Source organism: Trichosurus vulpecula, chromosome 1 (genome assembly GCF_011100635.1).
Source record: "Trichosurus vulpecula isolate mTriVul1 chromosome 1, mTriVul1.pri, whole genome shotgun sequence".
Taxonomy (NCBI): Eukaryota; Metazoa; Chordata; class Mammalia; order Diprotodontia; family Phalangeridae; genus Trichosurus; species Trichosurus vulpecula.
Window position 1 is genome coordinate 10337252 of NC_050573.1, and position 14017 is coordinate 10351268.

At 54.4% G+C, this 14017-nt stretch overlaps 1 protein-coding gene across 2 annotated transcripts in view; it reads left to right on the top strand.

Annotated features, from left to right (window-relative positions):
- The window catches only part of ARVCF (ARVCF delta catenin family member), a 129846-nt gene that overhangs the window by 60059 nt on the left and 55770 nt on the right, over positions 1–14017 (top strand). For both annotated transcript variants that reach the window (XM_036766813.1, XM_036766819.1), the window contains 2 exons: positions 3397–3555; positions 9967–10592. In XM_036766813.1, coding sequence (XP_036622708.1) covers positions 3397–3555; positions 9967–10592 — 785 coding nt within the window. The remainder of the gene's footprint in view (positions 1–3396; positions 3556–9966; positions 10593–14017) is intronic.

Sequence of the window (14017 nt, forward strand, 5' to 3'; positions counted from 1 at the left end):
GCCTCCCCTCATCCCTCGCTATCATTCTCTTTAATTAAATATAATCCATCCTTTCAGTTTTCTGTCTGTCTGTCCATCCATCCGTCTGTCTGTTTCTCTTTGCCCATCCATCTGTTCATCCTTCTATATTTGTCTATGTTGCTCTAGCCACCTATCTGTCTCTTATCTCTGTCTCAATACATCTATCTGTCCATCTGTCTTTCTCTCCATCCAACTGTCTCTTATCTATCTTTCTTATATATCTATCCATCTGTTTCCATTTATCTGTCGCTCCATCTGTCTATCCAGTCATCTGTCCCTCTATCTAATCCATGTCCACCTTCCCATCTGTCTGTTCATCCATCCATCCATCCCTCCATCTATCTGTCCATCCATCCATCCAACCATCTATCTGTCCATCCATCCATCCAACCATCTATCTGTCCATCCATCCATCCATCCATCCATCCCTCCCTCCACCCATCCCTCCAGCCATCCATCCATCCATCCATCTATCCGTCCATCCATCCATCCCTCCCTCTGGCCATCCATCCATCCATCCATCCCTCCCTCCGGCCATCCATCCATCTATCCGTCCATCCATCCATCCATCCATCCATCCATCCATCCATCCATCTGTCCATCACCTCTCTAGTGTAGGATCCCAGGCTGGGGCGTATGCATGTCAGATCCACCATGGTCCCTCCCCTCGAGGAGCTTACAGCCTAGGAAGGGGCCGTCCCGCACCTTGCAGGCTTATTGAGCCCCTCCTCTGGATTGGGGCCGTGTGGGGGCAGCCCCCATGCTCCTTGAGCATAGAGTCTGTCAGTCACCAAGAGTGCATTAAGTGCCTACTCTGGGTTAGGCAATGTACAAAATATTTTTTAAAATAAGGGCATCGATTTATAGCTGAAAGGGACCTTGGAGGCCATTGGCCCCAACCCCTCTCATTTTACAGATGAGAAAACAGATCCAAGTAGGTGAAATTATTTGCCTACGGATGCATGGCTAGTTCATAGCCGAGTCAGAATTCAAATTCAGGTCCCGGGACTACAAGTTTAGGGCCTGGCAGTATGATGTGGTTGGTATTCCTATTGCAGACTATATTTCACAAGGCTGAGGGACCAGAGTGCCCAGCTGCCTTCTGGCTCAGTCAGAGCTCAGCTGGAGTCTTGTGTCCAGCCCCAAGTGCCCCAGTGTGTGAAGGATGTTGGAAAGCTAGAGCATGCTGGGAAGAGGATGGACAGGAAAGCAGGGAGCATGCCGTATGAGCATCAGTCACACAATATGGGTGTAGAATCTGGAGAAGAGAAGGCTGGGTCGGGGACCAGGATCTGGGTTCGAGGAGCTGAAGAACTGTTCTGTGCAAAGGGATGAGCCTTTTTCTCTGCTCTGGGGCCACGCACAAGGTGGAGAATGAGCTGTAAATGCAGGCCTGGTGTGCGGACAGTGAGAGCTGCCCGAGACAGGAAGGTGGTGGGGGCTGGATGTCCTCTGAAAATCTAAGGACAGAACAAAGGCCAACCCTCGACCACACAACCATCGGCCTGTACCTCCTCAACAACCCCTGCCCCTTTGGCGGCAGGTGACAGCCAGCGCTAACAGTGGGGGAGGGGATTTGGTGGGGGGAGAGGGCAACTCCCTGGTGGTTCTGTCCAGGGCCTGCTGTTCACTCTCTAAGGGTGCCAGGAGCCTAGGGAACAGGGCGGAAGCTAGGGGGCAAACCAGACTGATCCTGAGTAAACTGGCCCAACGTTCAAGGGCCAGTCCTGGGAAGGGGCTGGGTACGGATGCCAGTGAAGGCTCAAACAGAAGCCTTTCATGTCCCCACCTGGTGAGGGCGGCCCTTGGCATCACCACCACTCTGCCCTCCCGTTTCACGCCAGCAATTCTGTTTGTAATTGTGTGTGTATGTGTTTGTTAACATATATATATGTATGTATGTATTTATTGTGTGTGTGTGTGTGTGTGTGTGTGTGTGTAAGCAGATGATAAGCCCCTTGAAAGCAGGGGATGTTTTATTTTTATCTTTGTATTCCCAGCACTTATCACAGAGCCTGGCATACATTAGGTGCTTGATAAATGCTCACTGATTGATTGACAGGCATTTATTAGGCACCATCGGGTACAAGGTTCTGTGCTCGCCCCCAGAGGGAGAAGAGAGGGAGTCAAGGCCCTGCCTTCAGGGCACTTCCTGATACTAGAGGAAGGCATCTGTCCTGCTCTGGGTACCTGACTCCAGCAAAGACATGGCCAGGCGTGGGGAGGGGACTGGCGATCACTGGGTGGGCATGAGCTGATGCCGGTGAAGCCGAGGAGACTCCAGGGACTTGGTAGCCATGTTGAAGTATCCAAAGGCTGCCCTCTGGAGGAAAGATGAGCCTTGGTCTCCTTAGCCCCAAGACGGGGATTGGTAGCCTGTACGTGGTGGGGAGGCTGGGTGGCAGGAAAGCCTACCTCCTATGCCCAGGGTGATGGACTGCCTTGGGATGACCCCACCACACCCCCCAATGAGAGTGAGGGTGATGAAGGCCAGGTCGTGGTCTGGGGCCGAATGCTGGGCACTAACTAACTGGATTTAATTCAGCGAGCACCAGTAAGCACCTGGGGTATACACCAGACCCTGGGGGACCAAAGACGCCTAACAGTCTGTGTCCTTGAGAACTTTATATTTCATTAGGGGAGGGTGGACTAAACCAGTCAATCAAATAGCAATTATTAAGCGCCTACTGTGGACCAGGCACTTCCCGATGTCGTGGGGAGACAGAGAAAGATGAGAACAGCCCCTGCCCTCCCATTCTAACACGGGATACGACATTAGATAACTAGGTTCATACAAGATACATCCAGCATGATGACCGAGGAAGGCCCCAGCAAGGGCCCCGAAGGGAACTGAAGACTCTTGGAGGGGGAGGTGAGGAGGAAGACTCCTCCGGTCATGGCAGATGGCCAATGCAAAGACACAAAGAGAAAAGGCAGAACCATGTGGGTGAGGAACAGCAACAAGACCACGATGGTGGGACTCACCGTTCCTGGCTCATAGTAGTCACTTAATAAATGCTTGTTGACTGGTTTACTGACAGCATGGAGGGGACTAGTGTGTGAGAAGACTAGAAAGATAGGAAGGAGGCACATTATAAAGCACCTACTGTGTGCTAGCCATTGTGAAGGGTGTAGAGGGCACAAAGACAAAAAATGAAACTGTCTCTGCCGTTAGGGAGCTTCCATTCTCCTGGGAGAATGCTCCCTGATTGGCTGCGGCTGTGTCCTGAAGGAGATGACTGGCTGGCAGCCGTGGCCAAGCGTGTGCACTTGTGTTTGGGAGGGTGGCAGTGGAGGAGCTGTGTGGAGTCAGTGGCTCCCCGTGGCGTCCGGGCACAGCAGCCTCTGAGCACCTGTCCCTTCTCTGCGTTCTAGGAGCAAAGTCCAGGCAATCAGACGTCCCTGGCAATGATGCAGGAGCCCCAGGAGATGGTCGAGGAGACGGTGACTGTGGAGGAAGACCCAGGCACGCCCACGTCCCACGTGTCCATTGTCACGTCTGAGGATGGGACCACCAGGAGGACAGAGACCAAGGTGAGAGGGCCCAGTGGAGGAGGCCAGGCAGAAGTGGCTCTCCCCCAGCCCTCAGCGGATGGGAATCTTCATTTGGGAAGATGGGGGGGCTTGAGCCGGCTCTAACAGAGGCAAGGACTGCCATAAATAGAGCATAGGATTTGGAGGCAGGAAGGCCTGGGTTCAAATTCTGCCCCAGATGCTTTTTATCAGACCCCGTGGGACCCTGTCTGTCACTTCTTCTCTGGGCCTTTGTAAAATGAGGGAATTGAGCCAATGGCCTCGAAAGCCCCTTCTGGATTAGTGTCTGTGACGAATCACCCTGTGATGACCCTTGCTTTCTATAACATATGAGGGCTGTCTAATCTTGAGAGGCCTTGTGGACCAAGACGGTGGCAGGAGCCCTGCGGGTTCTAACCCCTGCTCTGCCATTCACCTGTGACAAGTCTCCTCCCTCTCCAGCCTTCGGCTTGCCTTTCCTCCATTCTGCGAGCATTTACTCAGTACCTAAACTGGGCGATGGCTTTGCATTTAAATCCCGCCATAGCCCAGCCCCACAATCTTTTCCAGACTAACTGCCTGTTGCTAGCCTTCACTCATTCAGCTTTACAGCCAAACTGGCCTTTTCACTGTACTCCAAGTTTGGCATTCGATCTCCCATCTCCAGGCCTTTGCTCAGGCTGTCCCCTCCTCCTGGAATGCGCTCCCTCTTCACTTCTGACCTCCTAGAAGCCCAATATTCCTTCCAGACTTAGCTCAAGTGCCACTATTCATCCCCCTTTGTGGGCTCCCTCTCATTTCCTGGAATTCCTTTGGTCTTGATTTCATGTGTATTTTATGGTCTCTTTCCCTGGAATCTAAGCTCCCCAAGGGCAGGTTCTGCTTCTGTGTTTCTTTCTGTCCCTAGCATTTGGCTCAGGGTTCAATGCATAGAAGGGCTTAATAAATTTATTGATTGATTGACCGTTTACATTGTTTCTCTGGAGTGGAAAGAAGCTTTCCTTCCCAAATTTGCATTCTCCTCTTCAAGCATGTGGCCGTTGAACAGATGTGAGCTCTTGGAGGCCTGGGACCCCCATTTTTGCCTTCCTTTGTATCTCTAGCACTTACCACAGTGCCTTGTATGCAGTAGGTGTTTAATAAATGCTTTGGGGAAGACTGATTAGATGTCCTCCAGGTCCCTTCCGGCTCTGGAACTAGAATCCTGTGCATACAGGTAACCATAAATACCAGAGCTGGTCCAGGTGTAAGAAAATCCTTTCAAATGGGAGAGAGTGCTGCGGGCAGAGCTTGTCAACAGTGGCTCTTGTAGTAAAGCGCAGGAGGCGTGTATGCCCGGGCCTGGGCACAAAGGCGGGAGATGAGGGGGCAGGACCATGTGCCCTTAGAGACCACCTGGTCCAATCCTCTTTAATTTACAGATGAGGACACAAAGTCCCAGAGAAGGGAAGGACTTGCCCAGGGTCACACAGAATTCCAGCCAAATGAAGGGCTCGGGATCTGAAGTCAAAGCACCTAGGTTTGAATCTTGGCTTTACAGTCTGTGTGACCTTGGCCAAGTCATTCCCCTGCCTTGTGCCTCAGTTTCCTCCTCTGTAAAACTGGAGTGGAGGACCTCTAAGGACTATTCCAACTTGAGAGGGATGGTCTTAGGATCCTCTAATGTCCTCTTGCTCCAAATAAATGATCAATCCATAAACATTTATTAAGTGCCTACTATGTGTTGGGCTCCCTCCACTTGATCTCGCTCCTTAAGATGTACGTAGCCCTTCCCTCTATTACTGACGTAGTCCAAGGACTTTTGCTCGGTCTGACTCTTCATGACCTCATCTGGGGTTTTCTCGGCAAAGATACTGGAGTGGTTTAGGCCATTTCCTTCTCCAGCTCATTTTACAGATGAGGAAATTGAGGCAAGCAGGGTGAAGTGACTTACCCAGGGTCACACAATTAGCAAGTGTCTGAGGTCAGATTTGAACTCGGGGCTTCCTGACTCCAGGCCCATCAGTCCATCCACTGCACCACCTCACCGCCTCCCTGCCCCAGGACAAGGATTATTTTCCCAGTTTCACAAATGACAGATGAGGGTCCAGAGGACCTCAGTGAGTCATTCAGTCTTAGACTTCCAGCTGGAGACACAGAGGCCCTCTGACGCAGACCCCTTCTGAAGCCAAGGCCCAGAGAGGTCGGTCCACTTAGCCAAGGTCACACAGGCCAGGATGGCTGAGCCATGGTTCAGACCCAATTCTTTGGATTCTAAATCATAGGAGTGAGCATCTAGAGTGAGAAGGGGCCTTGGAGCTGGCATGTACCAACTGTAAGAGTTAGCATTTGCTGGGCTTTAGATCTGCAAAATGCTTTACATATCTATGTCTGTATCGATCGATCTATCTATCTATCTATCTATCTATCTAACTATCTATCCATCTATCCATATCTCTCTCTCTCTCTCTACATATATATATATATACACACACACTCTGATCCTCTCAAGAACCTAGGGGGAGGTAGGTGCTATCATTCTCCTCACTTTACAGATGGAGAAACTGAGGCAGAGAGGTTGAGTGATGCTCCCTTTGTCATACAGCCGGTTAAGTGCGAGGAGCAGGACTCCTGTCTTGCCTGGGTTGGGCCACCCAGCTGCTGACCATCAGAGCTGAGATACCAGGCTGGGCCTTCCAGCTTTCCCCCATAACAGCTGGAGAGGGGGAGCCCACGGGGCTGCTGAATCAGCCCACGGCCAGCACCCCAGGAGGGCTGGGGAAGCCAGGGAAGGGGAGTTGGGGCCAGGTCACCGAGGGCCGAGCAAAGCCTTGCCCGCTACTGCTCCCGCCACAGCGCGGACGGCAGGGGCCAAGCTAAGGGCCGCGGACAAAGACTTAGGAAATGAGCCCTGTGGGCCGGGGCAGGGATGGAGATGAGGCCGTGAGAACCCCCTCTTTCTTCCATTTTGGTGTAATACCATGAATGACATTCGTGATTTTGAAAAATGCCATGTAATAACGTTAATGATTTGGAATCACGACCCCATTTCTGAGGCCCATTAACATTTACAACCCCCTGGTGATGAGGGAAGCGGTGCTGAGATTGTTGTGCCCGTTCTGCAGACAGGGTAACTGAGGCTGATAAGGTAAAATAAGTGGCTTGCTCTTGGTCACACTCTAGGAAGAATCAGGTCTGGATTCAAATCCGGGTCTTCTGACTGCGAGGCTGAACTGCCTTCTGCTGGACCAGCCCGTGCTGTTGGAATTGCCACCTTCTCTCCAGCTATGGGAGGGTGGTGCTGAGGGACAAGGAAGTGGAGAAGATGAGGAGGGGCCGGTTCTGGCTTCGAGGCCTCTCTCCTATATAACGTTAGGCAGGCCATTTCAGCTGGCTCCAAATGGGCCCTCAGCAGACACACAGGTGCATCCTCACGTGAACAGACCCGAGCAGTGGTCCTCCAGCCTGGGCTTAAACATGGCCAGCCAGGTCAAGGCTTAGGGAATGTCTCTAGTGCTAGGTGTCGGGCTACATCCTGGATATAGAGACCCGCAAGCGAAGACAGAGTCCCTGCCCTCCAGAGCTTACGTTCAAATGAGGGGCAATGTTGGCAGGTCTCTTCTGATCCCAGGCTTCTTTTCAGTTTCTACTCTCTGGGGCTAATCTCTTCTCTTAGGATGGCCCTTGGGATGCTTGAAGGAAGCCATCATGACCCCCTGAGCCTTCTGGTTCCTTTGATCCTCTTCCCCGCCTGCTTCACTTTCCAGCCATCTCACATTCTGCTCCCCTCCCTCACTCTATGATTCAGCCCGGTGGCCAGTTCACTAGTTCTCACACATGTCGCTCCACATCTCCCACCTCCACACCTTTGCACTGGCTGTTCCCCATGCCTGGAGTGCCTTCCCTCCCACCTCCAACTCTTAGAATCCCTGCTTCCTTTAGGACTAGGCTCCAGCCTCACCTCCTCCAGGAGGCCTCTCAGGGTGGCCTCCCTCAGGCCACCTTCTCTTTCTACTGTACTTACCTGGTTTGTGCTGACTTTCATGTTTTGTCTCTGTTATTAGAATGTAATCCCTCCAGGGCAGGGATGGGTTTTTGCTTCCTCTTTGTAGTCCTAGTGTTTAGCATCAGGCCTGGCACACAGTAGGTGCATAACGAATGAGTGGCGATCTGCTACAGCCTCAAGGCCCCTCCTCTCCTCCGGACACTCCTAGATCCAGAGCTGGAAGGGGCCCTGGAGCCACGTGATGCAACCCCTGATTGTAGACAGGAGGAAGGTTCACCCCAGTCAGGTGACCTAACTTTGGCACACTGAGCACGGAGTTTGCACATAGTAGGCACTTACTAAATGTTCATTGACTGACTGACTGGATGTTTAGACCCAGGATGAGAAGAGTCTGAGGGAGGGCAGGGCCGGCCTCCAGAAAGAGGCTCATTTCTTGTTCTGCTTGGCCCATGAGGGCAGACCTCGACTGGTGGCATTCCCGGGAGGCAGAGGTGGGCCGGATGTCAGGACCAACTTCCTCACAGTGAGAACTATCCCAAAGTAGGACTGGCTCCCCCATTAGAACATAGACTAAGGAGACAGCAGGTGCTTAATAAATGCTTGTTGGTTTATTCAAAAACCAAAACCCCCCAGTGCCATGTGTACTAGATCTCGGAGGGGCCTTCCAACTTTTCGGTTTGGAGATTCGGTGATGGCATGAAATGGGCACAGTCTGTACCTATCTCCCTCCTTCTTTCCCTTCCTTCCTCCCTCCCTCCCAAGGAGGAGATGAGCTAGGCCTATGAAGGCCCCGCGAAGGCCAGAAGGGGTCATCCAGCAAGGACAGGAGGTGGTTATAAATGGCCCCTCTCCCAGAGGATGCTGGCGTAAAGCCGCCCACTCCTCAGCCCTGGCCTTGGGCTCTGTTGCTGCTGTGCGGGGGCCTGAAGTGTCTGCAGCAAACCGGCACAGGAAGGAGCATGGTGGGGGGGGGCTGGGGAGAGGCCCAGTCTCCCTCCCCCCACCACTTTCTCTTCAGAGTGCTAATGGCCCAACCCCATTTGGCCTTCGCTGGCCTTGAGAGTTCACTGCTTGGCCTCTGGGAGCCCCCGGATGCTTTTACCCTGAGTGCTCGGCCTGGCCCTGGATCTGTTTTATAACTGCCCATAAAGCAGCCAGATGTCTGCCCACCCACCCCTGTCCCCCATGCTTAGGAAACAGTGCATTTGGCTGCTGTGTTAACAGAAGAGCGGGAGCTCACGGAGGCTCCCCCAGCTAGGGCCCTGGTTTAATGGAAATGAAGGGCCATTGGGATGGGAGCCGCTACATTGTTACCAGGCCCGTTGGTGGAGGCTTCCTGTGCTCACTGAGTCAGCTTGGAAACCGACCATAAAAATGATTCCCATTCATGGGGCACTTTCACCCTTCCAGAGCACATTCTTTGGAGGCAGGCCTGGGAAGGAGGCGGGTCTGGGAGGGAGGCAGGCCTGGGAGGGAGGCAGGTCTGGGAGGGGGGCCTGGGAGGGAGGCAGGTCTGGGAGCTGGGCCTGGGAGGGAGGCAGGTCTGGGAGGGAGGCAGGTCTGGGAGGGAGGGAGGCCTGGGAGGGAGGGAGGCCTGGAAGGGAGGCGAGTCTGGGAGGGGGGCCTGGGAGGGAGGCATGTGAGGGAGGGAAGGCAAGCAGGGTTATCCCCATGTTATATAGCAGAAAACTGAGTCCCAGAGAAGGGAAGGGCTGTGCCCCAGATCGCATAGCAAATAAATGGACTTGAACCCAGGCCAGCCAGCTCTAAAATGGAGTTTTTTAATACTTCACCTGGGCTGCCTCTGATAACAGTTTATCCAAAGAAATAGCCCATGTCACATCACACTCAAAGGATCCACAGTGACCCTCTGGGGTTAGCACCAATGTGAGAGCTGGATGGTGGGCTGGAGAGAGCTGGGAATTTGATATCGGAGGCCCCAGATTCAAATCCCAGCTCTGCCACTTACTACCTGGGGGAGCTACGTCATCCATCTGGGTCTCAGTTTCCTTCTCTCTAAAATGGGCGAATTAGACTGGCTGATCACCTGGGCTCCTGCCTGCTCTCAGTCTATGTGGCCCACTGTTTCCACTTACTCTCTATGTGACCTTGGACTTCATGTTTCTCATCTGTTCATATATTTCTCTCATCAGAGGCAGGGGCCTATGGGTGCAAAATATTGTATGCCCTACGAAGCAGCTGATAAGTCCAATGGTTTGGCTTTAACTGTTCTTGCTCCAAGTGAAGGCTCCCTAGGTGGTTGGGGTCAGGGCTTGGTGTGAAGGAGCATTTCTGGAACCAGCTGTGATGTCGTAAGAAAAGACACCAATAAAACTATAAAAAACGAACATTCAGGGGTTGGGCCGAGTGGTCTGGGGGCCCTTGACGTGCACTAGGTCCCATGAATCCAAAGACGCAGCTGCTCACGATGGGCTTCTGCCTTGCAGGTCACCAAGATGGTGAAGACGGTGACCACAAGGACCGTGCGCCAGGTTCCCCTGGGGCCCGATGGGCTCCCGGTCCTGGATGGCTCTTCCCCGCTGGGCAGCTACACAGACTCCATCGACCGGCGGTACTTGAAGAACGGCGAACGCTACCTCCCGCCACAGGCCTCCTCGACCCTGACCCGTTCCTACAACAGCTATGGGGAGGGCCCCGACGGGCCCTACCGCTCCTTCCACGCCCACGATGCCAGCAGTGGCTATGGGGGCACCGAGCTGCCCGACGGCTACGGCAGCTTGTCCCGTGGCGTGGGCTACCGGCCCCGCTATGCCTACGTCCCCGGGAGCGGCTACCGGCCCGAGGACGGCAGCTACACCCTGCCGAGCCGGAGGGAGGTGTACGGGCCACCCGGTGCCCAGCCCCAGGTGCCTCCTGTGGGCAGCGGCCCCGACCTTACCATGAGCAGCCGCTCGCAGCCGGAGAGGTTCCAGCCCGAGCCGTACGGGCTCGAGGACGACAATAGGAGCCTGGGGGTGGACGATGAAGGCTACGAACTGGACCCGGATTACTCCACCGTGAACCGGCGGCTGCCTGTGGGCGTCCCTGAGAGAGGCCGGCCGCACAAGGGCAGGTAAAGGCTGAGTGCCCTCCCTGACCCAGGCCCCCCAAGGATGGCCGCCCCAGCGGGTGGTGCCTCAGGGTAGATTCTGGGCTTCACTGCTTCTGAAAGTCAGATGGTCACTAAGCATTTATTGAGCACCTACTGTGTGCCGGGCACTGTGCTAAGGATACAAAAAGAGGCGAAAGACAGCCTTGTCCTTAAGGCACTTACAGTCTAATGGGGGGGGGGGGAACATGCACACAGATACGTATAGAGCTGGCTGTATACCACACAAACTGAAGCCAGCAGAGAGGAGGCGTTAGAATTCAGAGGGCCTGGGTGTCCTGGAGGAAGCCAGGGAGGTTCAGTGGTCAGCGTGGGCCAGGCTGGGGGGCGGCCAGAGAGGAAGTCCAGAGCTGAGAGATCGTGGAAGGCTGGAAAGGGAGGAGGGGGCCAGGGTACGAAGGGCCTTGAAGGCTGACCAGAGCATTTCATACTGGCTCCTGGAGGCCACAGGGAGCCACGGGCGTTTATTGAGGGTGGCATGACTGGGCCGATATTATCATTGTCCTTGAGTCATTTTTCAGTCAAGTCTAACCCTCCGTGACTCCATTGGGGATTTCTTGGCAGAGAAACCAGAGTGCTTTGCTATTTCCATCTCCAGCTCATTTTACAGATGAGGAAACTGAGGCAAACAGGGTAAAGTGACTTGCCCAGGGTCACACAGCTAGTTGGTGTCTGAGGTCAAATTCGAACTCAAGGCTTCCTGATTCCAAGTCAGCCTTCCCAGGTCCATTGTGAATCTTCTCCAGGGCTTCTTCCTCCCCAAACAGCCCCTTCACACAGGATGGCCGAGTGGGATGAACTTGGGAGCCACCATGCTGGAGCCAAAAGACCTGGGTTCAAATCCTGCCCTTCCACTATTAGCTGCGTGGGAAAGTCACTTACCAAGCTCTGTGCCTCAGTTTCCTCTCCTGTAAAAATGGGAGGAGGCCTCATCATTAGGCTCCAGCTCAGCTCTACCGCAAACCACAGAATTATAGGATGTCAGAGCAAAACCAGACCCGAGCACTCCCTCTGGAATCAGGAGTCCGCACTGAGTCCTGGCTCTTCCCCTTCCTGGCTGTGGATCCCCAGGAAGGTTGCCATCTGTGAAATGGGAATGCCGCGAGGCTCTGGTGGGATGATGTCTGTAGACCTCAGGGTGCCCCAGGAGCTGAGTCCACTATTATTTAGAAGTGAGGAGGTATGGAAGGGAGAGAGAAGAAACGTGTGTCAACTGAAAAAGAGAAGAAAAGATTTTAGAAATGGAGAGGAGGCAGCCTTGGCCCAGAGAAGGGTCCTGGCAGTGTCAGTGCTGGGGCTCCTGCCTTCCAGCCACCTCCCCTCTCTGGGCCTCAGTGTCTTCCTCTGTCTGATAGGAATGACATCTCCGGATTCCTCCAAAGGAGAATCCCAGCTCGAGGGGCGTCATAGTCATTCAGCCGGCCCTCGCATTTTATGGAGGAGTAAAGTGAGGCCCAGAGGGTCTGAGTGACTTGGCCAGCCTCACAGCCCTGGTACCTAAGGCCTTCCTGACTCCAGGCCCGTTCTCTGTCCTCTTTAGAGGACACACTGAGCCCCACCCCACTCGTTTCTCAGTTGGTAAACAGGGGCACAGGGAAGTTAGAGAACGTGGAAGGACCAAGTCATGGGTCCAAGCTGGGGAAGACTGGGAGTGGGGCGGGGCTCTGGCTAAGGGCCGTCATTAGACAGCAGGATTGGCCTGAGGGTGAGGGTCCTGGGCACCCAGAGGCTAGTGACTGGCCCAGGGTCACACGGCGAGTGCGTGCCGGAGTCAGAGCCAGAACCCAGGGCTTAGGACCTCCCCAGGCCGGCCCTCCTCTACTGTGCCCCGCTGTCTCTCTAAATTATTCATTACAGTAATAGCAGAAGGAGGATGCCAGTGCTAACGAGTCAGATTTCTATGACGCCTGAAGGTTTGCCAAGAACTTTCCAGACGTAGTGCTGTTTGGGCCCCACAACAACCCTGAACGATCCTCCAGATAGTATTCTCTCCATTTCATAGCTCAGGAAACTGAGGCACAGAGAGGTGGCTTGATTTACCCAGCCTCACGGAGCTACCAAGTATCTGAGCTAGGACTCGGACTCAGGCCTTCACTCCCAAGCCCGCCGCTTACTCCCTGAAGCCTGAAGCTCCTGACGTTTTCATGAGGCTTTAAGGTTTTCCAAGCACTTTACAGACATCATCTCATCTGGGCCAACCCAGGGACCTCTGGTCACATGGAAATCATTATTACGCCTATTTTATTGTTGGGGAAACTGAGGCCAGGAGATGGCTTGCCCAGGATCACACAGCTCGTGTGTGTCAGAGGTTGGATTCAAACCCAGGTCCCGTGAATGTGAGAAGCAGAGCCAGGACGCCCCATCTGCACAAACAGGAAGGCTTTGTATTTCTGGAAGGTCTCCGGAGCCCATGGCTGCCAGGCCCTCCGCCCCACTGGGAGTTCTTGGGTCCCTGGCTGGGAAGTTCCCCGGGCAGGAAGCCGGACGGGGCATTCTGCCCTCTCACCTAAAGATGCTGGCTCAGCTGCTCCTCCCAGGCCTTGAAGGTGCCTAAGATGGGAAAAGGAGAGCGGCAACATTGTGTCAGTGGAGGGGCTGGGCCCACCACCCAGAGGGGCTTGGGCTTGTCAGCTTAGGCCTGGGCCTGGGTAGATTGTCAGTTTATGTCTGTGCCTGGGAGGACTGTCACCTTGGCAGCCCCCAGGGAGGCCCTAGGCTTGGAGACAGAGGCAGCTGGGCTCGGCCGCCTCAAGACCAAGGCCCGGGGGAAGGTTACCGCGTCTCTAGGACCCCGGAGACTGTCTGTAGGGCTAAGAGTAGGTCAGGTTCCTCCTCCCAGAAGGAAAGGGCCCCACATGCCCTTCTGCCCCCTCCGGTCCGGTCTCCCGGCCTGCTGCAGCAGCCTCCCGCCTGGCCTGCCTTCCTTCCCCCAGGCTCCTCCTTCCACCTCTGGTCCACATGGCTCTCCCCGGAAGCCCCTTTAGGCAGACCAAGATCCAGGCCTCATCGTGGCTGGCATTTCTGGGTTGCTTTGTGGGTTTACGAAGGATTTGTGTCAGAATCTCAGAGAGTTGGCAGGGACCTCAGAAGCTGCCTTGGCCTCCCTAGACATGCCTGAGTCCCTTCTGCCACATGCTTGGCTAATGGGCATCCAGCCTCTGCATGGAGACCTCCTATGACGGGGAGGAGCCCCCCATCTGCGGTAGCAGCCCACCCCAATTGGGGACCGCTCTTACTGGTCAGAACAGTGTTCAAACTGAGCTCTGCTTGGTCACAGCTTCCTCTCCCAGCTTCCGGGGTGGGGGGGACGGGGGGGGGGCGGTGTTCTGGGACCAAACAGAACCGGTGGAATCTCTCCTCCACGTGATAGCTCCTCAGATATTTGAATA